The 26,067-nt window shown below is 51.7% G+C and overlaps 1 protein-coding gene across 1 annotated transcript in view; it reads left to right on the forward strand.

Moving 5' to 3' along the window:
• Nucleotides 1-20,208, forward strand: part of EXOC4 (exocyst complex component 4) — a 718,575-nt gene extending 698,367 nt beyond the window's left edge. The window contains exon 18 of the mRNA XM_075558685.1: nt 19,447-20,208. Coding sequence (XP_075414800.1) covers nt 19,447-19,684 — 238 coding nt within the window. The 3' untranslated portion in view covers nt 19,685-20,208. The remainder of the gene's footprint in view (nt 1-19,446) is intronic.
• Nucleotides 20,209-26,067: the final 5,859 nt, after the last annotated feature.

Genomic DNA, 26,067 nt, shown 5'->3' on the forward strand with positions numbered 1-26,067 from the left:
AAATGCATCCATGGAAGAGAGAAGAGAGAAGAGAAGCAAGATGGTGGACGAGTGAACACAGGGCCCATGGTTTTGCTGTTCCCCCAAGTCCAAGTCTATAAGGGATTTTGAAGAAGGCAAGTGTGAAAAAACAATACAATATGCAGAGTAGATGCAAGCGTTAGGAGGTCAGCCTGACTGAAGGAGCGGGGCGCGGCTGAGGTTCATGTTAGAGGGAAGGACATGTCCCTGGAAGGTAGGATCCAGGGTGCTGTGCCACACGTGAGCATGGAGCATGGTGCCAGGTGCACAGGACACAGCCCACGCCCATCCCGTCCAAGTGAGCTGCCCGTGGTGCTGTTTCCACGTAGCTGCCGTTCCACCGCCTTGGGCCATGTCCCAGTGCCCATGCTGTGCTGTGCTAGTCATGTACCCGAAGAGGCTGAAGTTCCAGACAGGCCGGGAGCTCCCGAGGTCACCCCATTAGGCACAAGCTGTGGGATTTGTATTGAATTCTGCCAGAGTGTGAACAGGGGAGAAAAAAAAGATTGTAGATCATTAGCTGGAACAGAATCTTTCCTTCCTCCGGGTTCTTCCCTTTGTCCTCATTAATCAGGCCCAATCTGCTGTGATGCCCTGATATTGGTGTGTGCCTCACAGTTCCACCAGAATATCCCTCCACGCGGTCCCCGCGCCAAGCTCACTGCTGCCAAGTCATTCCCAACTCACAGAGACAATGCATGCGTAGAGCTGAAATACGCCACAGGGTTTCCAAGACTGTCGACCTCCACGGGAGCAGACCGCCTCATCCTTCTCCTTTGAAGCTGCTGATGGGTTTGAACCACCGACCTTGCAGCCCAGTGCTTAGCCCACTGTGCCGTCAGGACTCCTTGGCCTTTTGTAGGGATCCGCTCTTTGGGACCCCTCCTCTTCCAGGGTCAGAGAGCCTCCTGACTGCCCTTGACCTTGAGCTCCGAAGATCACTAACAGTCACAGAGTTGGCTCGGCCAGGCATTCACTCCTTGGCACTCACAAGTGCTGCGGGGGAGGGAAGGCTGAGTTACCAGACTGGGGGTACAGCTGAGTGGCCCAGAAACTCCTCCACCATCACAGAGCCCACACCCTGGGAGGAGGAGGCAGACCCTCAATGGTGCACTGGAGTATGTACCCGCTACACACATGCACACATGCTGCTGGGTTCCGGCCTCAGCTCTGATTATCGCATCCTGCTCACTACCACGTGTCGCCGCGGGTTTTTTGTTTTTTTTCCAGACCGAGAGTCTTAAGGCTCCGAGAGTAGAACAGTCACCAAGAGCATACAAATAGTGAGAGTCAAACATGGGAGTTGGACCCAGGTCCCTGTCCCTCAGGGGCCAAGAACTTTTTTTTCTTTTAAATCATTTTATCGGGGGCTCATACAACTCTGACCACAATCTATACATACATCCATTGTGTAAAGCACATTTGTACATTCGTTACCCTCATCATTCTCAAAACAGTTGATCTCCACTTAAGCCCTTGGCATCAGTGCCTCATTTTCCCCCTCCCTCCCTGCTCCCCACTCCCTCATGAACCCTTGATAATTTATAAATTATTATTTTGTTGTATCTTACACTGTCCGATGTCTCCCTTTACCCACTTTTCTGTTGTCCATCCCCCAGGGAGGAGGTTATATGTGGGTCCTTGTAATCAGTTCCCCCTTTCTACCTTCCTGGTTCGCCACTCTGACCAGTGGTCCTGAAGGGATCATCTGTCCTGGATTCCCTGTGTTTCCCATTGCTATCTGTACCAGTGTACATCCTCTGATCTAGCCAGCTTTGTAAGGTAGAATTGGGATCATGATAGTGGGGAGGGGGAGAAAGCATTTAGGAACTAGAGGAAAGTTGTATGTTTCATCATTGCTACACTGCACCCTGACTGGCTCCTCTCCTCCCTGTGATCCTTCTGTAAGGGGGTGTCCAGTTGCCTACAGTGCCTCCGCACTCCCCCTCATTCACAATGTTATGATTTTTTGTTCTTTGATGCCTGATACCTGATCTCATTGACACCTCGTGATCACACAGGCGGGGGTGCTTCCTCCATGTGGGCTTTGGTGCTTCTGAGCTAGATGGCTGCTTGTATACCTTCAAGCCTTTAAGACCCCAGATGCTATATCTTTTCATAGCTGGGCACCATCAGCTTTCTTTGCCACATTTGCTTATGTACCTGCTTTGTCTTCAGCAATTATGTCAGGAAGGTGAACATCATGGAATGCCAGTTTAATAGAACAAAGTGTTCTTGCATTGAGGTAGTACTTGAGTGGAGTCCAATGTCCATCTGCTACCTTAACATTACACCTATAAATATATGCACATAGATCTATTTCCCCATCCTTATATGTAGATATATTTACATATGTATATACCTTTATTTAGACCTCTATAAATGCCCTTTGCGAGGCCAAGATCTTAACCACTATACTTAAATGCTGTGTGTGGACGTAAATATATACTATCTGTGACCCCTGGCAGTGCAGTGGGTAAGCACGTGGCTGCTCACCTCAAGGCTCCAGTTCAAACCCAGCCACCACTCTGCGAAAGACGTGGCAGACTGCCCCGTTAGAGGTGCCAGGCGTGGGTGCCTTTGGGTGGGGCAGTGTTACTCTGTCCCGTGGGGTCACCATGCACGACACTCAGCTCACTGACACACACGTTGTCATGTGTGACTCAAAGCATACACATTTACATATTTTCAAAGGGACCAGGGCAGCAGACGGTGGAAGCTCAGTACAGGGACAGTGCTGGGGCGGGGGGAGCAGGGTACACTTTCCACGAGGTGGCCAAGGAGAAGCTCCTGGGGAAGCCGACATTGGAGCAACAGTTGCTTTGAATCTCTATTTAACCTGCTTTCCTCCAGCGCTCTGTGCCTTTACCAGTGGCTCCCAGCCTTCCCAATGCCGCGACCCTGTCAGACAGCTCCTCACGTGGTGGTGACCCATCCATAACATCATTGTCGTTGCTACTTCATCACCGCCATTTTGCTACTGGTAGGAATCAGGCAACCCCTGTGAAAGGGTTGTTTGACCCCCAAAGAGGTCGCAACCCACAGGTTGAGAACCGCTACTTTCACCCCATTTCATGCTCGTCTCTGATTTCCTTTCAATGGGCTTATGGAATAACGCAGTCCAGAAAGACAGCGCTCATGGCACCTTGTTGCAGGAGTAAGAAAGGGTTCGGTGTGCCCGGCCTTTCCCCGAGCCGTCCCGTTCCCAGAGGGCTATAGGCCTCTCTCCACTGCAGGAGATGGGCTTAGGATTTTCCCCAGACAAATTCACAGGCCTTTCCCAAGATGAAGGCCCTTTCCCAGGACTTGCTGCCCACAGTTATGAATTCCCTGGCGCCCTGCCCGTGATTTCTCTTCAGAGCTCTGCCCCTCTGGAGTCCCATTGACCTTCCTCAGCTTCTTCCCACCTTTCCGTCCAGGAATTAATGTCTCCTGTGAGCTCTGTTATAAAGCCAGTGTCCCCAGTGTTCAGTTCTCTCTCTCTCTCTCTCTCTCTCTCTCTCTCTCTCTCTCTCTCTCTCTCTCTCTCTCTCTCTCTCTCTCTCTCTCTCTCTTTCTCTCTCTCTTTCTCCCTCCCTCCTTCTTCTCCTCCCTTCCTGCACACCCCCCACCTCTCTGGAAGGTACCCAGTTCTCTCTATCTTTCGCCATTACTTATCTTTCAGCCTGAGTCCTGCCAGGTAGCCATCCACATTCAATCCATTTTTCTAGCAATGGTTTTCTCAGCACCGGTAGCTGATGGTTTCCCGACCTCCACCTGGATGTATGCCCCACACTCAGCCTTTCACGCACCACATGCACTTGGCTCTCCACTGCTGTCCAGGCCCATCCGCGGGAGCCCTCGGGGCTCTCATTAAGCCCTGTGGGGGTGGCTCACGTTTCCACCAGCCGCCTTCCTATTGAGCCCATTCGCCTCCTAATTGCCATCCGTGGGGGAGTCATACGTGCACCCATCTCAGGTGGCCCGTTTGGTAGCTGTGGCTTATGTAGGTGTGCTCTCTCTTTGGGAAAGGGCCTCTGGGAGGTGAGTCAGTACACCTGTCATGTATAATGAAGACCCACTGATTGCCTAGGCTCACACTTCTCAAATAAGCTCCTGGTTCTTTTGGGTCCCTCAGCCCTAACCACTTTCCTTCCCGGCCCTGTACTCCTACAGGGTCCAACCATGTCATCTGGTAACCAGTGATAGTCTGGGAAACCCACAGGGGTCACTGCGAGTCAGCACTGACTCCATTCTACACGGTGAGGACTTGTCTTCCAGCGAAGTAGTAAAGGCCTTGTGTATTGTAACAGAAAGAAGCATCGCCTGGTCCCATGGTGGTTGCTGTGTGAGGTGAATGCGGTTGATCCATTGAGGCCGCGATTGTGCCAGTCCACCCAGGCTAAGTGAGTCAGTGTCCGGCCATATTCTGTGATCCAGAAGGTTCCTGCTGGTGAATGTGGGGAAGTAGACAGACTCCCAGGTCTTTCTTCCTCGTCTGTTCTCATCTGGAAGTGATGCTGGAAAGGGTCCAGGGTAGTGAGCCCTGCTTCCAGCATCATAGCAACCCCCAGGCCACTGCAGTAGGACAGACTGACAGATGGGAGGGTCCACTGACCAGAAGGCCAGGGGGCTATGAGCGACTCGGAACAGGCCACGCAGAAATGATGGCCACCGTAAACTCTGCATGCCAGCCCCCCCCCCCCAGCCCTCATCTCAACATATCCAGTACGTGTGGGCCGAGCCCATGGCAAAGACTAGGCCTGCTCTTTGCGAAACCAACCAGCCGCTCACTACTGCTGCCAGCTCCTTGACTTCACGTTCTCCCAGCAGCCTTTTCCTCCAGGGGTCCATAGTCCATGGCTATCCCTGACACCCTTTCTCCCCAAACACTCACAGAGAGAGAAGGACCAAGTAAGAACCAGATCCGTTACCATCAAGTCAGTCCCAACCCTTTAAAGAACTCAGAAACCCGGAGCCCGCTGGCCTTTCACCTCTCCATTCCATCTCTAACACTCGTCCCCACTGAGAGCAGACGTCTTGTTCTCTGCCCAACCTCTGGGGACCCTCTGACTCTTTCCCCCTCTCGGGGACCCCGAGAAAAGGAGCAGAGGGCAGTGAGTAGCCAGGCAAGCCCGGAATTTGGTTTTCCTTGAAGTTCCAGCACGTGTCTAGTGCCTCGGTCCCTTTGATCTGACTCTGGATTGGATTATTTTTAAAAATCTTTTAAATAAAAGAAGCTTCTCATGACGAGGGCTGGAGCTTTTTATGTTTATCATTGGCAATATTTGAGGGGAGCTTCCTTAACCTCGAGTAAAGATACTGTTAGGTTCTCCTTTGAAGGAACTGGTTTGCATTATTTATGGAAAAGTTAACAATTCCTTTTCATTGCAAAAAACGGGAAAAGCCGAGGGGCTGCAGAATTGGTTCTATTCCCACCTCTGCAATAGTCTCCCAGCTGATCAATCTTGAAGATGCAGATAACACATGGCCACCACGGGCTTGCTGTCCCATTGGTGAACAGTCTGAAGCCTGCAGGCCACCTAACTATCTAACTGTATCGTGCTTTGATCAAATTGTGATATTGGATCTATTATTTTTCCTAAATTGAGATGACCTCCCTGAAGTGATAGCAAATAGATTCTTTTTCAAAATGGAAAGAACTTCCCCCCTCCCCGCCCCCCAGCCCCCATGGTATTGGGCCTCGTACACCCCTCCTGCACCTGGCCTCACCTTTTGATCATCAGAAGAGCGCTGCCAGGTTGTCTGAGACAAACACAATTATGAAAGTAAAATGAAGGCCCTAAATAAAAAATCGCAGAACAAGAGGGTAATTCTATTCGCTCTTTCATATTTCATTATTTGATAACATCAGAAGATGAATCCATCAGAATTGCGTTGGCAAGTGCAAACAGAAATGTGCCTGATCAATATTTATTAAAGCCTGCGGAGTGGGAGGGGCCGTGTGGCAGACTCCTTAATGGGCTGAATAATTGCTCACACCCATCAGGCCCCCACCAAAGGCGGGCGGTGGGTGCCGGAGCAAGGAGACAGGCACAGTTTGGATCGCGCTGGATTGAAGAGGCAGTCCCTGCGCCGCCGGCCACCCCACCACAGGACCTGGGGTTTGACCGCACAGCCGCTGCGTGAGGGGCCGTGGCTTCAGAAACCTCACGCTGTGGACAAGGAAATCTTCTTATGTTGACAACAGGGTTTCCCCCAAGGGAGCAATACTGCCCCCGGGGGCGGCTGCTGGAGTAGCCCAGCTGCAGCGGGCTGCAAAAGCCTGTCCCCACACTTTGCCCTGGATGGTGGGGCCAGAGTATAAATGTTTTTGATTGCCGTGGGGTGGGGGTGACGCAGGAGGAGAACAATGACTGAGTCGTTTCATTTTCTGGAAAGGGGGCTACATCAGTTTGGGAACCTATGGTTTAGAATGTGCTCCAAAGACGAGGGGCAGCATTCCTGAGGGAATGAAAGGAGACATTCTTCCACACTGGGGCCGGAAGACTGCTGTCCTTTCCGAGGGGGTGGGTGTGTCTCAGGGCAACTTCGCTTCTGAGCGGCCCTCGTTTCCACAGAGAAGTCAAGCAAGGCTCTGGCCACTGCTGACCTTCAGAAGCATCCGCATGTTCTTCCTGACAGGTGTACACTGAGGACTGACTGATTCGTAAAGCCCCCCCCCCCCCAGGAGAGACAGCCCCAGTGCCTCAGAGGTGTGGTGGCATCCACCAAGCCAACAGGCCACCTCCCTTTCAGCCCAGCGCCAAGGGCGAGGGTGTGCAGGTGTGCCCTGTGCGGGAGAGAGGATGTGGCGATGGGCCCAGCGATCAGCCAAGCTCATGCAAGATTCCCAGGGACCCTGAGTCTCCAGGATGCTTCCCGCTGTCGCCAGCGGAGGGACTGGAGGCAGCGCCTTTCCTGGAGGCAGCCTTGCCTCTCTCTCCCCTTCTGGGACCCCATTCTGCATCTGTTGTGAGGCGTCTCGGGCACTCTCGGACCCTAGTTTCTCACTCCTGAAATGCAAATGCCATCGACTCGTTTCAAATTAGAATTTTCAATCATGCCTGTAACCAACGCTAAGCCCTGGGAAGGGGAAGACGAATGAGAGCAATTACATGATATTTTTAATAAACTCATTTATTCCCCTGACACACTAGAATTACCATCCATTTTATGATGGGCCCAGAAAGTCCATCTGAGCGAAGATTGCAGGGTGTTTTCAAAGCAGCTGCCACTGCATCTTGCCTACCATCTCTCGGTGAACACCAGCGGCAGCTACATCCGACAACGGAAGGAAGCCCCTTGATTTTCAAGAAGCAAGGATGTAGACATAGCACTTTGAAATTCACCTGGGAATCAGGGCAAGAGATCTGGTCTGATGGCGACGTGCGCCCAAGGTCACACAGCTAGTTAGTGGGACGCAAAAGACTTGGCCAGAACCCAAGTGTGGTTGATATCAGGAATATTTATTTCTCAAAGTCTTTCCGCTCTAACCACCTCTCGATTGTTTGTGGGGTGATGGTGATCCAGTTGATAGATTATTCAGTCCTCCTCTCTCTTAATTCCCCCACCCCCCCCCCCTGCGCATTGTCATGTGTACCGTTGAGTTGGCAGAGAAGACAGGCATGGGAGAGTCCACATGACAGTGTATTGGCCCGCCGACCACTGGCCTTTATCTAAGTGCTCAAAACGCTGCAATGGCTGCCCGAGAAAGATTTTGGAGGATTCTTCCCAAGTCCCGCTCAAGGGGATTTTTCTTCCTTTCAAATGAATCTTTAAGAAGTCCAGCTCACTTCTTAATTCTCTTGCTGACATGAGTCTCAGGAAGGATGAGAAGAGACGTCTTTACAAGGAAGACACCTAATTATCTCCCTTCCCCAAGGAAGTAGTGAGTCAGAAGGACAGCCAGCTTTAGGAAAACAAGGTCACCTTGTCCTTGAGCTTGGAGGGGCCAAAGGGAGTAACAAAGAGATGGAACGAGAACAAAAACCCAGAAACCTTTCCTCTCACTCCTGAATTCGGTACTGAATGTACAGCACCCCTTCAGTATTAGACCTCGAGCTCTGAAGACCCAGAGCCAAACCAGTGCTCCTCAAACATGACTCTAGTTCATGGCTATATTGGCTTGTACCATCACAGTGGAAGGTCGAGAGTTGAGTATGTTTTTCTTTCATTTTAATTTGCATTTCCGAAATCACGACTACAAAAATCAATCGGCTTTGCAACTGTCCTTTTGCAAGCAGGACTCGGACTTTTTGCCATCTCAAGTGCTTGCAGCATAAAGTGCTGACGTGGCCCTGGGGTGAGTACAGGGCTCAAGCCCTTCGTTTCAAGACGTCAGGCAACTTGCGCATCCCCTCTGACCATCAGTTGGTTCTTGTGGACAACGTGGACAGTTCCGGCACGATTTCAAAGCACCGTTATGATGGTTGGATGTGTTCATGTCCCGAGAAGTTAGCCATCGCTCCTATGACGACTGCACTCATCAAATTCCCAAACGGACGGATCCCTGGCTGTATTCTGTAAAGCGACAACTTCCGAAATCAGTGGGTAAGCCCAACGGAATCCCACACATGCCAGGAAATACCCCTTGGCCATTACAAGAATTGAAGTCTCCATGCGCGCCATGGAAAACATTACGCCGAGGGAAGTAGTCAAGTCACAAAAGGACAACTGTCATGTGAACACGGCGATGCCAAGTAGGTGGAACAGGCAAATTCGTAGAGGCCAAAGGGGAGGGCGATTCATTGCCTAGGAATCAGGGATGGAAGATTTAGCAAGCGGACTTTGTAATGGTTGTACAACACGGTTGATGTTATCGCTGTCACAAAACCGTACATGTGAAACACATTGAATTCACAGATGTTGTATTTTCTTGTTGTTCTTAGTTACAGCTCACTGTGGCACTGTGCTTAACAGAGTGACGCGTTGCCCGGCCCCGCGCCATCTTCACAATCACGTTGTTTGAACCCATCGTGGCAGTCCCTGTGCCCGTCCATCTCATCAAGGATCCTGCTCTTTTTTGTTGATCCTCCATCTCGCCAAGCATCGTGCCCTTTTCAGGGGGACTAGAGTCTCCTGATAACGTATCCAAAGTATGTGAGAGCACGTCTCCACATTCTCACTTCTAAGGGGCACTCTGACTGTACTTCTTCCAAGACAGACTGGTTTCTTCTTCTGGCCGTCAGCCGTATTTTCAGTATTCAAATGCATCACTTCTTCCGTAGCCTTCCTTACTGACTCCGTATCCAGACAAAATGAAATCCTTGGCAGCTCTGGATCTTTCCTCTGTTTATCATGGGGTTGTCTTTGGCCCCGTGGTGAGGCTTTGGGTCTCCGTCGCACGCAGTTGTAATCCATACTGAGAGAGCAGTCCTTGGGCTTCATCAGTGAGCGAGGTGTGTCATCTGCGCATTACAGGGTGTGGGTAAGCCATCCGCCAATCTTGATGCTGAGCTGTTGTTGATGTCGTCCGGCTTCTCTGGTTACTGGCTCAGCGTACAGATTGAGCACGCATGAAAGGCTATAACCCTGAGGTGCATTTTCCTGGTTGAAACCATGCGGTGCAGTATTCCTTTGTCCGTGCAAAGGTCTGGCATGAGTGCCATGAAGTGTTTTCACATTCTTAATCTTCTCAATGTCATCCACAGTGTGTTCTGATCCACACAGTCAAATGCCTTTGTGCAGTCAAAAAATCACAAGGAAACATCTTTCTGGGATTCTCTCCTTTCAGCCAGGATTCATCGGATTTCAACAGTGCTATACCCCACATTCCACGTCCTCTTCAGAACCCGGCTTGAATTCCTGGCAGCTCCCTGCCGCAGCTCTGCTGCAACTGTGGTTGAATAATCATCCCTGAGCGCTTATTTGCCTGTGATGTTAATGATATTGTTCAATAGTTTCTGTACTCTGTTGAGTCACCTTTCTTTGGAAGAGGGCAGATACAGATCTCTGACAGTCAGTTGGCTGGGTAGAGCTGTCTTTCAAATTTCTTGGCAGAGATGAATGAGTGTTTCCATTGCTTCATCAGCTTCTTGAAACGTTTTAGTTGGAATTTCATCCATTCCTGGAGCCTTGATCTTTGCAAATGCCTTCAGTCAGCATGGACTTCGTTCAGTACCATTGGTTCTTGATCACACCCTAACCCTTGAAATGACTGAAAGTCCGCCGTTTCTCTTAGGCACAGTGATCGGCGTGTTCTCTTCGTTGCTTTTTGGTGCTACCTGCATCACTCAATACTTTGCCCATAGATTCCTTCAGTATTACAACTCAGGGCCTGGATTTTTTCTTTAATTCTTTCCCCTTGAGCTATGCCAAACCTGTTCTTCCCTGCTAGCTCTTTGACCATTTAAGTGTAATATTTTATATTCTCGAGCTGCCCTCTGAAATTGTCTGTTCAGCTCTTGTAGTTCATGATTTCTTCCCTTTGCCTTGGCTACGCTACATTCAAGAATAAAATTCAGAGTCTCTACTGACATCCACTTTGATCTTTTCTTCCTGGTCTCTTAGTGCCTTCTGCTTTCTGCGTGTGTGAGGGTCTTGCTGTCCTCCCACCGCTTGTCCCATCTTCCATCATTGGTGTTCACTGTCCAATCTGCTGCTGAGATGGCGCTCCGCATTCAGAGGGGATGTACTGCAGGGAGCATTTTGGATTTTGTGGACTTGTTTCGAACTTTTTCCCCCTTCAACCTTGCAGACTTACATGCATTAAAAACCAACACATAGATGCAAGAACCACCTCCTGCCGTGTGGATTAAAATAATGTGAATAAAGTGAGATAGGCACTATCAGACACTGTGGGTAGGAGGCCTAAAAAGCCACTTGAAGCATTGCCAAGGTTCCTAACAATTATATCGGGGGGGGGGGCGGGGGGCTTCAAAAGGTTCGTGGGAAAGCAGGATGAAAAGATCTCACAGAGTTCCCCACTGACGTTTTGACGCCTTCTCGCGTCCTTCTGGAATAAAGGCAACTTGGGAACTGGTTCCTCGGGAAAGAGTGTTTCCCTGATTGGAAACAATCCAAGTATCTCAGTGTGTTTCTTCCTGAGGATTTCCATTAGAAGGAGAAATGGGGTCCGTGGGAAGAGAGAGGAAGCAGAGATCTTTGTGCTGGGAATACGGGAGTAGGCTTTCTGCCGATTGTCTATATGGTCTCATATTCCGGGGAGCATAGGCATTAGATTCAGCACCAGAGAAAGCTAACATCAGCTTTACTCTGTGACTTTCAAAGGGATTTCTCTCCAGCCTGCCAAGATTCCCTCCACATCCATACCAGTGGAAACGTTTCCCGACAGAATGAACAAGGCAGAAAGAGTGGTGATGTAACCCTATTGAATCAAGACCCTTAAGCACACCATTACATAACACCATTAAAACAAAAGGAGAAACATGGGAAGAACAGTCTTCTGAGAGAAGAGCGGCACGGTCTGCCTGCAGACAGACATAGAAATGTCACCACGGCGTGGACCTGCGTGGACGAGACCAGAATGTGAGATGTCAGCCACCTCTCCTCTACCTTCCTGCTCCTTTGGTGACTGCTGCCCAGAGGTGCACAGCAAAGATCAAAAGAAACCCCGGAAAGGCAGCCAGCACCCACAGAACATTCCATCTTTCATGGGGTTACGTAGTAGCCCTTAGTGTCTGCAGTCTAGCCATTGACCCCTTTGCACCAGGGCTGTGGAGAGCCTTGTTTATAAGTCAGGACTTAGAAAATATCCAAGTCAACTGTGTGCTCATTTCCATCCAAACAGCTCAGTGAAGCGCTAGCTACCGCACAATTTGAAAAGAAGAACCTTCAGGAAGGTGTGGTGGCCTAGTGGTTACCTGTTGGGCTGCTAGCTCCAAGGTCAATACTTCGAAACCACCAGTTGCTTCTCAAGAGAAAGAGGAGGCTTTCAACTCCTGTAAGAAGTTACAGTCTTGGAAAATCCCAGGGGCAGTTCTGCCCTGCCCTGTGACGTCGCCATGGGTCAGAACCGACTCGGTGGTGCTGAGTTTGGATGTTTGGGGAGTGTAAAACCTGCCATCCTGCAGCCATGACTGTGATGGTGACACTGTACAATGATCAGCATCAGCCTGGAGTTTTCCCAGGGATGCAGTGACTGCTAATACAGTGCTATCATTAAAAACCAACAGGAGTTCATCTCCGTGTGTGAGTGTCGTGGAAGCGCATTCAAACTGTGTGCTTTGGAGACATTGTTGTTGTTTTCCTTGTCTCTTCCGGGGACCCTGCAGCCCCCCCTGTCCACCTGCACGTGTAGCGGTCACGGTGCCCATCATAACATATGACAGAGACCACTGAGAAGAATGGGAGCACCAGGAACGTGCACCGGAACTCAATGTAGATGAGGAAACACTCATCTCAACAGAGCAAGGGAACACTGCATGCTTTTGGACCAGGAAAGGTACGCAGCAAGAGTGTATCATTTCATCATACTTCTTCAGACTATCTGCTCAGCAAATAATCCGAGAAGCTGGACGCTCAGTGAGGAAGAGGGCAGCATCAGGATTAGAGGCAGACTCTCTAGCAACTTGTGACGGGCAGGTGACACGACCTTGCTTGCCCAACATGAAGAGGACTTGAAGCCCTGACTGACGAAGATCAAAGACCACAGCCTTCAGGATGGGTGGCAGCTCATTGTATGTTGCCGTTGTACACAGAACCAAACACTGCCTGGTCCTGGGCGGCCGCCCTCACAACTGTTCCTATATTTGAGCCCATAGGAAACAAAATTCCGTACAACTAGATGAATAAGCAGCATCATGATAAATGGAGACAAGATTAAACTCATAACATTTCGTTTCACTTAGATTTACAATCAGCATCCCCAGAGGTGGCGGCCGAGACACCAGCCATGTATTATTGCACCAGGAGAATCTGCTCCACTAGACTTCCTAAAATGCTGAAACACAGAGACGTCACTTCGAAGGCTAAAGTGTGCCCAAGCACAGTGTTTTTATTACACTCGTCTGCATGGGAAAGCTGGACAAAGAATAAGTAAGACCCAAGAGGAATGAATGCCCTCGGATCATGGCCTTGACCCAGTCTGTAGACCAGTGGTTCTCAACCTTCCTAATGACATGACCATTTAGTACAGTACCTCATGTTATGGTGACACCCTCCCCCCCCAACCTTACAATTATTTCCATTGCGACTTCATAACTGTCATTTTGCTACTGTTATGAATCGGGTGACCCCGGTGAAAGGGTTGCTCGACCCCCAGGTTGAGAGCCACTGCTCTAGACTCTGCCACGGACTACCAGAAGGGTAAGCATCTCTATCTTGTAAGACATGCAGCCAGAGTGCTCCTTTGCAGCAAGAGTGCTGAGACTACATTCCCATATACTTTGGACATCTGATCATCTGATCAGAAGGAGAAAGGACATCATGCTTGGTAGAGGGCCAGCCAGAAGGAGCAAGGCCCTCCAGGAGATGGATGGACACGGTGGCTGCGACACTGGACGCCGACACAGCACCAGTCATGAGGGTGGCACGGGGTGGGGTAATGTTTCATTCCGTTGCCCACAGGATTCATGATTCAGAACTGGCTCGATGGCGCCTCACGACAACGAGGGCAGGCGGATTCAGTCATCGTTGCTACAGGGGAGGCATTCTGAAAGATAAATGAACTTCATTCGGCCGTTAAATATTCATGTTCATTTATGACCTACTATATCATAGTGGTTGCAGGGAATTTTCTCCCCCAACTATAGAAAAGACACCATCAATTCCATGTAATAGCCCAGCTTTGCAGTTTGGGGGTGGGGGGACCGTGCATCTGAGGCTCCGGAGGGCTCTCTCAGACCACTTCAGAGCGTCCTCTAGGGATTTACACAGGTCTCCACTGCACAGAGGACACTGAACATTAAAGGCTGAAGTGCCGTGCCCTCTCCCCCTTATCACGCGCCAAGATCGAAGGCTCAGAGCCGTGGCATCTTTGTTGTGTTGTTTCCTCCCAGTGTGGAACACAGCCTCTGTAGAAAGCCATCCCGTATCCCTGGAAACAATTCATCCAATTTTTCAAAAGAAATCCAATTTATCTGGTCTGGTGGGCTCATTGTTCCTTGAGATAAATGATGAAAATATCAACCTCGCGATACAAAGAAACCCCGTCCTTCTCATTTGATCTCTGTGAAAGGCATCAGGAACCACGCGATGCTCCCTAGCCTTCCCTGGTGCTCCGGGGTCCTTGGCTGGAGGAAATGGAGTTCTGTAGCCCCTCCCGCTGGCCTCTCAGAGCCCCTGGGACTCAGCGGGTCCAGAGCCTGCACTTTCCACCAGCTGGCCCATTGTCAAATTTGAGGACCGCAAGCCTAGAAATCGCAAGTCCCTTGTGTCTGAAAGTCTCACATGTCCGAAATCCTTCTTATTCTAGTAAACTTAGATCCGTACATGGGTCCTATTTGAAAAATTGTAAGACTTTCTTTTAGGTCGTTACTGAGCTGTGTATCTAAGAGAAACAGAAGTCAATGGAATAGGTATCCCCCCCCCCCACACTTTTTTTTTCAACGTAGGGGTCAGAATCTGAGGGGGAAGCCATAGGACACAACCCTGCAAAAACCATGGCTTAAATCTGTTGTGTTTTCCTACAGCGTCCAGAAGTCTTCCTTCAAACATGACTGTGTTGTTAGTTTATGGGTTGGTTGGTTAGTTGGTTTTTGTCACGTTATTGTTGTCCCTTGTGGAGTCCACCGCAACGCATGGCAACCGCAGGGGTGAGAGCACAGACCAGGCTCAGCGGGGCTGCCCTGGCTGGTCATCAGGAGTGCCCGTCCAAGGTCCCACTGAGGGCGTGGGAACTGTCCACCTTTACATTAGCAATCAAACCAAAACCACTGCACCCCCTGATGTCAGGCGCTGTCCCATCAGCTCCACGTCATCGCACCCTGCGTCCAACAGAAGGAAGCACGGCCCTGTTGGGTGTCAGCCACACAGGTCTGCTCTGGCAGGCACGGTGCCCCTCCGTCTGGTTGAGGGTCTTTCTCCTTTTTAGTGTGGCGTCCTTCCCCAGGGACAACCCCTCCTGGTAGCACGTCCAAAGAGCTGAGACAAAGTCTTGTCTCCCTCCTTAAGAGCGTTCTGGCTGCCCTCCCTCTAAGACAGAGCGCTCATCCACCTGGCAGCGCCAGTTCTCCAGCAGCACTGTGACCCACAAGCATCGGCTCTTCTCAGGTCCTCCTCCATCCTGGCCCAGCTGTCACGTGCACACGAGGCAATGCAAGGTCCCTCGTCCTTTAGTTCCCAAAGTGACCGATTTACTTTTTCACTTGGGGAGGCCTTAGGCAGCAGATTTTCCCAGTGCCATATGTGGGCCTTCCAGGGGGTTGTGCAGGAAGGGAACTATAAGCCCTCTCCTGCATCAGTTGAGTCTCCGACTGCTGCTTCCTAGGGCATGTTTTGTGGGTCCAGGTAAAGTGAAATCCAGGAGAACTGCGTGTGACCTGTTCTCCTGCTTTTATCATGTTGCTGCTTATTGGTCCACCTGTCAGAATGTGTGTGTGTGTGTGTGTGTGTGTGTGTGTGTGTACGTTTGAGGAGTGTAATCCCTATGGAAGGCCACAGCCTTTGATCTTTCCCAGTGAGGGCTTCAAATCCTCTCCACTTGGGGCAGGCAGGGTTGTGTCATCTGCCCATCACAAGTTATGAAGGAGTCTTGCTCCAGTCCCGATGCTGTGTTCTGCTCCCTACGGTCCGGCTTCTCAGCGGACGTGCTCAGCACACAGAGGGAACACGGACGGTGAGGGGTGATCAACCCCAGGGCGCCCCTTGTCTGACTCTAACCCACACGCTATCATTCTCTCTCTGTGTTCTCGTGACTGCCGTTTGCTCTACGGACAGGTTCTGCATGAAGACCCCAACTTGAAACACTGTGTTCAAACTACAACGGGTCTGCTCCATTCAGCGAATTGCCAAGGCTGTAAATCTTTGTGGAAATAGACTCTATCTCCCCCCCCCCCCCCCCCCCGCAGCGGGGCCGGAGAGTTCTAGCTATCCATACTGATGAACAGCCAGCGCACCAGAGTAGATTGTAAAGTTCACATGAAGCTTCAGAAGGTGCCTGGACTGCAGTTGATATTGGACGCCAAGCTCCTAGCGGGTAGAGTTCGTTTCTTTGATCAGAAACACTCTTGCTTACCCTCCATCAGTGATTCCTAAATTCTTGGTTCCCTGAGGTTAAGTTGCACACGCATTTGAAAGCTAGACCAGGGCACCAAAAGAACTTTCTCTGTGGCTTACCTAAAGAACTGCTCCCGGGAGACATGGGTTCACCTCCCGATTTAGGATGAGCACTCCCCTCCTTGCCGCTATTTAAGAAGTGTTACTGCTCCTTTCGTAAAAAAGGGGGTGTCGAGGTAGAATCAGCCCAGTGCCCCTCAACCGATGAATGGATAAACACAACACAGCCTGTTCCCACAAGGGAAGTATCGCAACTCCAAGAGAGAGCTTCTAATGGAGGACACCATTGCCAAGTGAAATAACTCATAGACAAAGGGCAGATAGATCCCAGTTATATGAAATATCTCCAGTGGGCCCAGGCCTCGGGGTAACCCTTTATTCGTGGTCCCAGGGGTGGGGGCTGAGGAAATGGAGAATTATTGCAGAACGGAGATCGGGTTTGCTTGTGGGGTGATGGGGAACATTTGGAAATGGATGATGGTGGTGGTGGTGGTGACACAGCCTGGTGAGTGCTATTCATGCCAACGAACTCTATACTGGCACAGTGGCAAACATGGTAAGCCTTTGGTCACTTCTATTTTAACACACACACACACACATCATTCATTAGATCGGGAGGCTTAGCAGCAGCACAAGAGAAGGAACTAGCTGTCCCAGAAGACACTGAAATGCTTCTTGACCACATTCTCATTCGAGCAGCAATTTATGAAATGTTTCTGATACAACCAAGCTCCCAGAATGGACTCCCTTCAACCAGCTGCCAGAATCAGTTCCCTGCTCCAAGAATGGCTTCCTTTTCCCAGAGAACATCCATCTTTTCTTCTTCAGGCTAAGGAACACACCCAAGGCCTGGAGCCCAGCAGTGCAGTCAGTGGTCAGGGAGGATGGTTAGATCCCTTCACCCCAAGAGTTGCCTTGAGCCCCTGCCCTTGCTCTGACCCCCACCCCGTGCTGGCAGAGCCATCTTTCCTGTCAGGAAGAGGGAGGGAAGGAAGCCTTCCCTGGGAAGTCGTCTCCATCCTCTGATCCTGGGCCGTGAGAGCCAGGCTGCCTTAGACCCCGCAGTAGCTTGGACCCCGTGAGACACATGGAGTGACCGTGCACACCTTGGTCTCGAACCCAGTGGTTCTCGTGGTATCATGAGGACTGTTGGTGGCTGAATGCTGCTTTTAAGAAGGACAGTGGGTACCTTGTCCACTTCCCGAGGCCCATGTCCATCTTCCGCCTGCACTGCAGAGTCACTCTGGTGCCCATTCCGGTCACAGAAGCCCTCCCCGGCCACCTCCTAGACCATTGCATACGCCACGGCCACGGCCACAGCAGTCTTCCCGAAACACAGCTTAGTCTGGTGGTCTGCCCTCCGCAGAGGAGAAGAGAGCTGCCTTTGCTGACTGAATGAGGCCGTAAGCCAAGCTCGAGCTCTCTACCTTCTGTCTCCAACGGCCTTTTCCCAGGATGCCCCGTGTTCCCCATATGCAGAGTCTAGCCAGAGCTACTCCTGCCCGCCTCTCCCCATGCCAGGTGGAGCTCGTCCCTCCATCTCCTCTGCCCTTCCTGGAAGCCCTTTCTGACAGAATCCCACCTCACAGGAAGACTTCCCTGACTGCCCCACCCCCACGTGGTACAGTGTCGCCTTCAGAAAGTCATTGCATTTATACGTCGCACATGACCCTGGGACATTCTTCTTTTTGAAAACGAGGCAAGATTTTATGTTTAATGTTTTTCTTCGTTACAAATACCATATACACTCGAGTATAAGTCGACCCAGATATCAGCCAAGGCACCTAATTTTACCACAAAAACTACATTGAAAATGTGCTGAAAAACTCCGCTTCTACACGAGTACATATGGTATGTATATTCCACAACACAAAAGGCAACTCTACGTGTGAGCTTCTCTAGAGGGAATGCACATTCTCCTTGGTAGGTGTCTGCGTCAGTGAAGGAGGATGTTGCTTGAACTCAGAAGCCTGAGCTCCTGTCCGGGGAGAGTCACTCTCTCGGTGGAATTGGTAAATCCCTATGTCCCCTAGAATGGAATCCTCCCTCCAAAGCAAATGAGCTCGCTACCATCGGGCTGACTCCAGTTCAGGGTGAGGGCGACAGGGTGCAGTGCATGGGGCTAGGCTTTGTTGCCAGGCAGGCAGTCCCAAGCTCTGCCTTCGAGCGCCTGGCCCCCCTGGCCTCAGTGCCTGTCCCCCTGGCCTCGCTCTTGAGGAGGGGCCCTGCCTTGGTCAGCATTGTGTACCACGAGCCCCGTCACGCATTCTGATCTGCCTAGTAGCTCATGCCTGTCGAACTCTTGGAGTTGTGAGTTGTGCTTATGTGTGTGACTCCTTGAGTCTTCCTCATACCCCTCAAATGTTCATATGGGCAGACCTCGGAGATACTGCGGGCTGAGTCCCAGACCACCCCAATACAGAGGGGCGTCGCCAGGAAGCGAGTCAGGTGACTGCTTGGGTTTCCCAGTCCAGACCAAAGTTGCCTGTCCGCTGTAGCCTATGAGGTGTGCCATAGCATCTGCAGCAAAGGTTGCCAGCTGGTGCGAAGGACCAAAGAGGGACACGGAGACGGGCGTGAGCACCTGCGGCGGGACACATGGCACCGAGAGGCTTACCCAGAGTGGGATTGCCACAGACTCTCAACTTGTGAGCAATGCAGTATCTGCCCAGCGTAACACAGTGAGCATGCTGTGCCCTAGTAATTCCACTTACGGAGGAGAGGCCCCCGTGCTTCACAGCCACCAGTGGATGAGCGAGTGAGACCAGAGCTGGTGGCCGTGTGTGCTGTGTGCCTAGTTCTGCCCCCAGCCTTCTTTGCCTTTGTTCTTTCTGTGGTAAATGCTAAACCAGGTGTCTAGGCCAGCGGTTCTCAACCTGTGGGTCACGACCCTTTCATAAGGGTTCGCCTGATTTATAACAGTAGCAAAATGACAGTTATGAAGTAGCAAGGAAAATAATTTTGTGGTTGGGAGGGGGTCACCACCACACAAGGAACTGTATGAAAGGGGGTCAGGGCATTAGGAAGGTTGAGAACCCCTGGTCTAGACGGAGCCCCTAAAGTCTCCCTGCATCTGCAGAGGCCTGTTCTCATTAAGAGGATGCCCCAGAACAGAGACCAGGTCTGACGTGTTGACCACTAGAGCCCCAGGGCCCGGGAGAGGATGACTGAGCCCATAAACCAACACCTTGCCCTGAGCACAGACCCTGCCCCGGAGATAAGCGCGCTGACAGGAGACACTGAGCAGTGTTTGTCTTGCTTCTGCAGGCAGTACTACGAGATGCTGTACAACACGGCCGAGGAGCTCCTCAACCTGGTGGTGGACCAGGGCGTGAAGTACACGGAGCTGGAGTACATCCACGCCCTGACCTTGCTGCATCGCAGCCAGACGGGGGTCGGGGACCAGACCACGCAGAACATGAGGCTGCAGCGGCTCAAGGAGATCATCTGTGAGCAGGCCGCCATCAAGCAAGCCACCAAGGACAAGAAGATCACCACCGTGTAGTGGGGCTCCGCAGGCCAGGCGGGCTGGGGGCTGGGGGAGGGGTGGCATTTGTTTCCCTGCTCGTACAGGCTCTTTCCTTGATGTGTGATAGATGTTGGTGTATTCTGAGCTGACTTCATTTGCTTTGGTAGAAAGGAGGACACTTTTCTTTAGTTCTTGGCTTTTCAGAGAGACCCTGCGGGAAGTTTATAAATGCAAAACTATTGGATTCAGCATGTACGTGTAACGCAGTCTGTACCCAGGGGCTGCGTGGGTGGGACAGGGAGGAAGGTGTATTCAGCCATCAGACTTTGGAAAGTGAATGGATGGATTGCGGGGCCATGTCTTGTTCAAGGTCCAACCGACATAGAACGGGAGCCCCATCACTGGACAGAGAGACTGTGCTCCCAGCTGCCATCCCTCTCTGAAGCCACGGGGGGGGGGGAGGGGGGGGTCTTATTGTGTAAGCAGTTGGATTCTCGCTCAGGCTTGTCTGTTTCAGTTCAAAGAACGACATGTATGTGCATGGCTGTTTGGTCTCTAGTACCAAGATCCAATAAATGGCTTCTCAGCTAACTGCAGTTTTCAATTAATGTCCTCAACCAAGAAAAGGGGCTACGGGACAGCGTGGGGGGGTGTCCTTTTCTCCTAATCCCAGGGAGGGGTCTAGAACCTGCTGTCATTGGCCCATACTTAGCGTTTCTTGGCTTCCTGCTGTTTCCTCTATTTCCGCTATCTCACAACCAAGAGCCCTCAGCTTAGTGGCAAAAACAGGAACATGAAATGTGATTCAGCCCTGTGCTTGAGGTTCCCCTCCCTCTTTCCAAGAGAAAATAGACGTCAGAGAGCGGCAGTGGACAACATCGATGTCTCAGGGTGGGGAAGATGGGACAAGCTGCTGCATGCCTCACCCTTCTGAGCAGCCCCCAGGGGTGTCGGTGCTCAATGCTCCCACAGGGCACACCCATACAGCATCATGGGCCCAGTCTCCAAATGCCCATCACAGAAGCAGCCAGGCGCAGCCCTGCAAGCCTCCTCGCAGACACACAGGAAGGAAAGTTGTGGGGGAAAGGGACACCTGTCCTAACAGATTGCAGTTTACACCTGTATGTACCATTTGGGTCTTGGCAGAAAATTCCTTGTCCAGCAAACATTCCCAAGAGGCTAATGTGTGCCTGACTATTTAGGTGTGGGGCAAAGGCCCAGGGAGGGCACTCTTGTGATCTGCCAAAGTCTAGCCGACGTCCACTCCGGGCTGAGTTAGAGGTCCCAACAGGCAGGGGCAGGGCAGTGATGGTAGAGCAGGGCAGGTCCCAGCAGGGCAGGGCAGGCAGCGGTAGATGGCCTTCCAGAGAGTTCTGGCAGGAAGGGACATCATCAATCCATGTGGTTCCAGAGGACTGAGGGGGGAGAAGTTGAATGTGTGTGGGATTCAATTGTGGGAAACCCTGCTGCCCCAAAGAACATTCTGGATGCAGGTTACCCAAGTGGGTGTGGGCAATGAGAAGAGAACAAAGCCAACCACTCTGTTCTGGATATCGCTGTTGGTAGTGACCCTGGCCCCCTGGTTGGCTTCTCTTCAGTAAATTTCCTTACTCATACCCATTCTAAGCAGTGGGCTGTGTATTGGTCACAGTGGTGCCGGAAGAGCCAGGGGTGGGATCCGAGTGTGATGGTGAAACCGATGCCGCCGAGTCTCTTCTAGCGTCCATTGATGCAGGAGTATCGGCGTCAAACTGTGCTCCTCCTTAGGGTTTCCAGTGGCTGGTTTCTCATAAGTAGATCACCAGGCCTGCCTTCCCACATAGCAGCTCTGGGTGGGCTTGAACCTCCCACCTTCCAAGGACTAGCCGAACACATTGACCATTGGCACCACCAGCGAGTCCAGATACCCTGAGAAGGAGTTACTGGTTCGCGGGGCAGGGCCCAGATCTCCGCGCACACTCTCAGAAGAGCTCATGGTGGATTCCTCTTTGACAGGCTCTGGGTACCTTTGAGTCTTATGAGCGCCTGCCATTGTCCCCCTCCATTTATGAACAAACCACTTCGGGGGGCAGCCTTTCACACCACCAGCCACTCCTGGATGCCCATCCTATTAGTCCAGGTTCTTTCGGCGACATCCATCCTCAGGTGCGGGGTGGGGGTGGGGGTGAAGGTCAAGCCAGCCCTGACCTCTAGGACCCCCACGTGTGCAGAATACGATTGTCCCACGGCTGTGACCTTTCAGAAGCAGGTCACCATGTTTCCTCTCCCACCTCACAATGGGGTTTTCACGTCTGTGGCGCAGTTAGAACCGTGAAGCTCTCGCCTCTGGTTAAGTCCAGGGTGGTGAGGCAACCATGCACTCGCTCCCCAAGGTTCATTGCCAGGAGAACCAGGGAGCACCAGACTCTTGGGGCACATCAGCTTGGAGCGGCCCCAGGCCCCCGCTAGAGTTCCTCAGCCTTGACACATGACCTGTGGTAAGACACCCTGCCCCGCAGCACCTGACAGGACTGCCCTCTGCAGAGTAACCTCGCGCCCAGAATCCCAACCCCCACTCCTCCACAGCTGCGTTCTTGTCCAAATGTCGTCTCAGCCCAACAGGCATTGTTTTCCATGTCCAACGACTTGGGGAGAAAGACTCCGCTAACAAAAGGTGGGGTCACAACCTACCATCGGTCATAACCTTGGACTTCCTGGCCCGGCCACGGTCATCCGTTTGGGTCAAAGAACTCCACGGCCTCTTGCCCATAAGGTAACAGAGGCATGCAGAGACTGACCAGCAAATGAGACTGCCCCTTGGGTGGAGCCTACGTGCCCACTGACTTCATACTATGTTCACTCCGAACTTCCCCCCCTCCCCTGAATCCATATTTCCCCCTCCATCTTCCAGACTGCCCTTTGGTTTCAGGAAGCCACCTCGCCAGACAACAACTGGAACCCCCAGCCCCACCATCCTCAGCTCTCTTCTGTAGATTTGGGACCCACCACTCACTAGGCCCCCACAGTCCACCCAGCGCAGACCAGGTAGGCTAGTTAAGTTTTCAGTCAGCTTACCTGGGCCATGGTCCTCAGCAGGGTGGCACTAAGCCCCGACCCCACAAGGTGCAATTCACAGCCTAATGACGGCTCCTTGGGGGCGTGGCCTATTTCATATCTATCCACACATGCTGTGGAGAACTGGCTCCTCCTCTCCTTTCTCCCACTGGCCTGGATCCTGTGTCTAGTTCCTGGGGATGGGGGCTGGTGGCCTGGCATGTGGGCGGCCTCCCTTGGATCCACTCAACTGCATCAGTGACGTCAGCCTTCTTCCTGCTTCATTCTCCAGCATTCCTGGTTCCCACTGCCGGCAGCTACAAGAACCAGAAAGGGCATTTGCCTGCCCCATGGACTTGCGCTGCCCTGGGCTTGCTGCTCTGTGGTTGTGCTGGCTGCTCCGTTGGTCAGCATCCTTCGCTAGACATTTCTCTATCAGACATGTATTGCGTGTCGCTGGTTTTGTTTCTCTAGAAAACCCACCCAAACACATGCGCAACCCTCCCACATCCATGGAAGACAAGAGATTCTTGCCCACCTCCCAGGCTCCAAAAATGCCCACTAACTCCATGGCCCTTCCTCTGAGGCCCAGTTCCAGCCCCCTTCTCAGGAATAGGGCAAGAGTCACAGGAAAGGCTGGACAGACACCAGGATGGAGCACCAAAGTTGGACCACCCAGGTTGGACCACCCAAGGAGACACTCTCCAAGAAGCCCAGCGCTGTTCACCAGGGTGGCAGTAGAACCGCAGGGGCATCCCCAACCACAGGATTGCACTTGAAAAGCCCAGTGTGTGCATGTGTGCGTAGGTGAGGGCAGCGCACACACACCTGAGAGCAATTGTCTTCACGGAGCAGGGCTGTCAAACAAATTGGGCGGGGAGGGTAATGAGGTTTAGCAAGAACAGGAAATCTTCAAGAAGGCCGGCTCAGCCAAGGTCTCAACTTTGTCCTAATTAAGCACAGTCGTTGGAAGAAGTAATTAATAAGCATGTGACCAGATGGGAACTACAGGGGAGTGGAAGAGCGGCAGGGGCAGAGAGGGGACCACGGAGCCCCGCACAGCTGGAAGCGGCTGTCCTCAGTTTGGGAAGGCGGAAGGGCTGCCGCTGGCGCTCCAGGAGTGTAAGTAAGAAGCAGGCTGACACCTGAAAACGAGTCCTCCTCCCCCATCTGGGCTGGGGCGTAATGATACAGAGCTAATTGCCAAGTGCGTAATGAGATGCAAGCGCCACTGGGCCGGAGCTGGAAATGTCCTTAAAAAGCGAGCTAAAACGCAGACACCAGAACAGAGCCGGCTAATGGGGCGAGGTGTGAGCGCGATGACGCGTGCGCCATTAGAGGGAGGAGCGTCGCCCCGGAGCCCGGCTTGAGGTCAGAGCCTGGCAGGAGGCCCCGCACCTGCGGCAGGAGGCAATGACCTGTCCAAGCTGCCAGGTGCTGTCCCGAGCGGATGCACAGCTAATGGGTGCATGCGTAAGGGCAACAGAAAACCAGCAAACCCAGCAAGTCCGTGCTCCCCAGTGCGCAAGTGTACGCAAGCACAGCGCAGCGCTCCGCGCGGTCTCCACGTGTGGTCCCTGCTTGTGAGGCCAATCTGATGAGGTTGCAATAGAGAAGCCGGAGGACGGACCACACTGCTGACCCTTCCAAGGAGGGCGCACTACAATGACTGCCTAGAAACGCTGGTGCCATGTTGCTGCAGAAATGTGTTGTTATTTTGTGTTAAACCCTCCCTGTAATTATTTAGTTGGAGCCCTGGTGGTGTAGTGGTTGCACATTGGTCTGATAACCCCTCAAGGTCAGCAGTTCAAAACCACCAGCCGCTCTAGCGAAAGAGGAGGCTTTCTACTCCCGTAATGAGCTACAGAACCCCATAGGAGCAGTTCATTCTACCCTGTCCTACTGGGTTGCTGAAAGTTAGAATCAACTCGTTGGCATTGAGTTCGTTTTTGGTTTTTTGGCAATTAGGTATAACCACCCAAACCGTTTTCACCAGCCCACCTACACTGATCAATATACCGACACGGCCAACTAATAAACCCAGGCGCTAGCCTGCGACGTTTGAGCCTTCTAGCACCCGGTCACAGCTGTCGTTGGCACCCAATCCCGACGCCTTGAACCACGTGGTTTCCGCTGCCTGTGCTGTTGTGATTTAAAGGTATACTTTTAATTTTGCTAGCTGTTTATGTCACTGCTGTGGCCATTATATTCAGCGATGCTTTTTCTGGGGATTAGGGTTTAGAAGTAACATTGGTACGCACAAAAGAGAAAAATACCGCGCTTCTTGTATGGTCTGGTACGGGAGGACGAGGCTCAAGGCATCGCGGGCGGTAGACAGGATGAGGCACTTCACTGGGTGACGTCACCGCTATGGGAAGACAATGATACGTGTGAGTCTGGAAGCCCAGGGTGCCACTGCTCAAAGCAGAAATAGGTAAAGGGCCGGCCCTACTGCCCCCAGAATTGTGAGAAGTTTTCCCTCATCCACCCACTTGTGGGATGTCTGTTAACAGCAGTGCCAGATGGTACCGACATGACATTTTTAAGATGGTGGTCTAAAGTCAGGCTCTGAACCCACAATCATACTGAAAACCCTTAGTGGTTTCTCTGAATCCCTCAGGGTCAAGAGTCAACCCTCATTGCCCCTCTCCTGGGAGCCCTAGTGGTGCTGTGGGTGAGGCGCTGGGCTGGCCACCACAAGTTTGGTGGTTCAAACCTATCAGCCACTGGGCTGTAGCAGGAGTTAGTGGGTGTCAGTGCGTGTTGCGATCTGTGTAACCATGAATCTGAGGGGTGAAAAAAAATCAAACAGGCCTCATTCCACCAGGTCTTATCTTATCGGAACTACTTTTGACAGGTTTTCAGAGAGGCCTGGCCCTGGAGAAGGACATCCTGCTTGGTAAAGCAGACGGGCAGTGATGAAGAGGTCTTCAGTGGAGGGGTGGAACGCAGGGTGGATTATTTCCTCTAGCCCTCCTCTTAAGCCCTAGAAGGTTCTGGGGCAGTGTGGAACCATCTCAGCTATCCACGGGGACCGGACCTGTACCACAATTAACTAGGACAACCAAAAGTCAAGAAAATGATGACATTCCATTCATCCAACTGTAAAACGTGGGACTTTCTCTGACCCCTCTGAAAGTACTTTTATGTTTGCTATTCTGAAGACGAGCAAATTTAAGAACCAAAAGGTCTAATATTTTATGCTTTACTAGACTCTTAAAATTGGCAGCGTTACCAGCATTTCCGTGTTATGTCTTGTCATTTTAAAATCACAGCTGCAGATCTCATTTAAACCACTGACAGTGACTTCCCCTGAGCCGCAGAGAAACACAGGAAGCTGTGAGCAGTGCGTGCCGGGGCAGGAAAGCAGGTCAATGTCCCCTGGT

Source organism: Tenrec ecaudatus, chromosome 9 (assembly GCF_050624435.1).
Source record: "Tenrec ecaudatus isolate mTenEca1 chromosome 9, mTenEca1.hap1, whole genome shotgun sequence".
In the NCBI taxonomy this organism is placed as follows: Eukaryota; Metazoa; Chordata; class Mammalia; order Afrosoricida; family Tenrecidae; genus Tenrec; species Tenrec ecaudatus.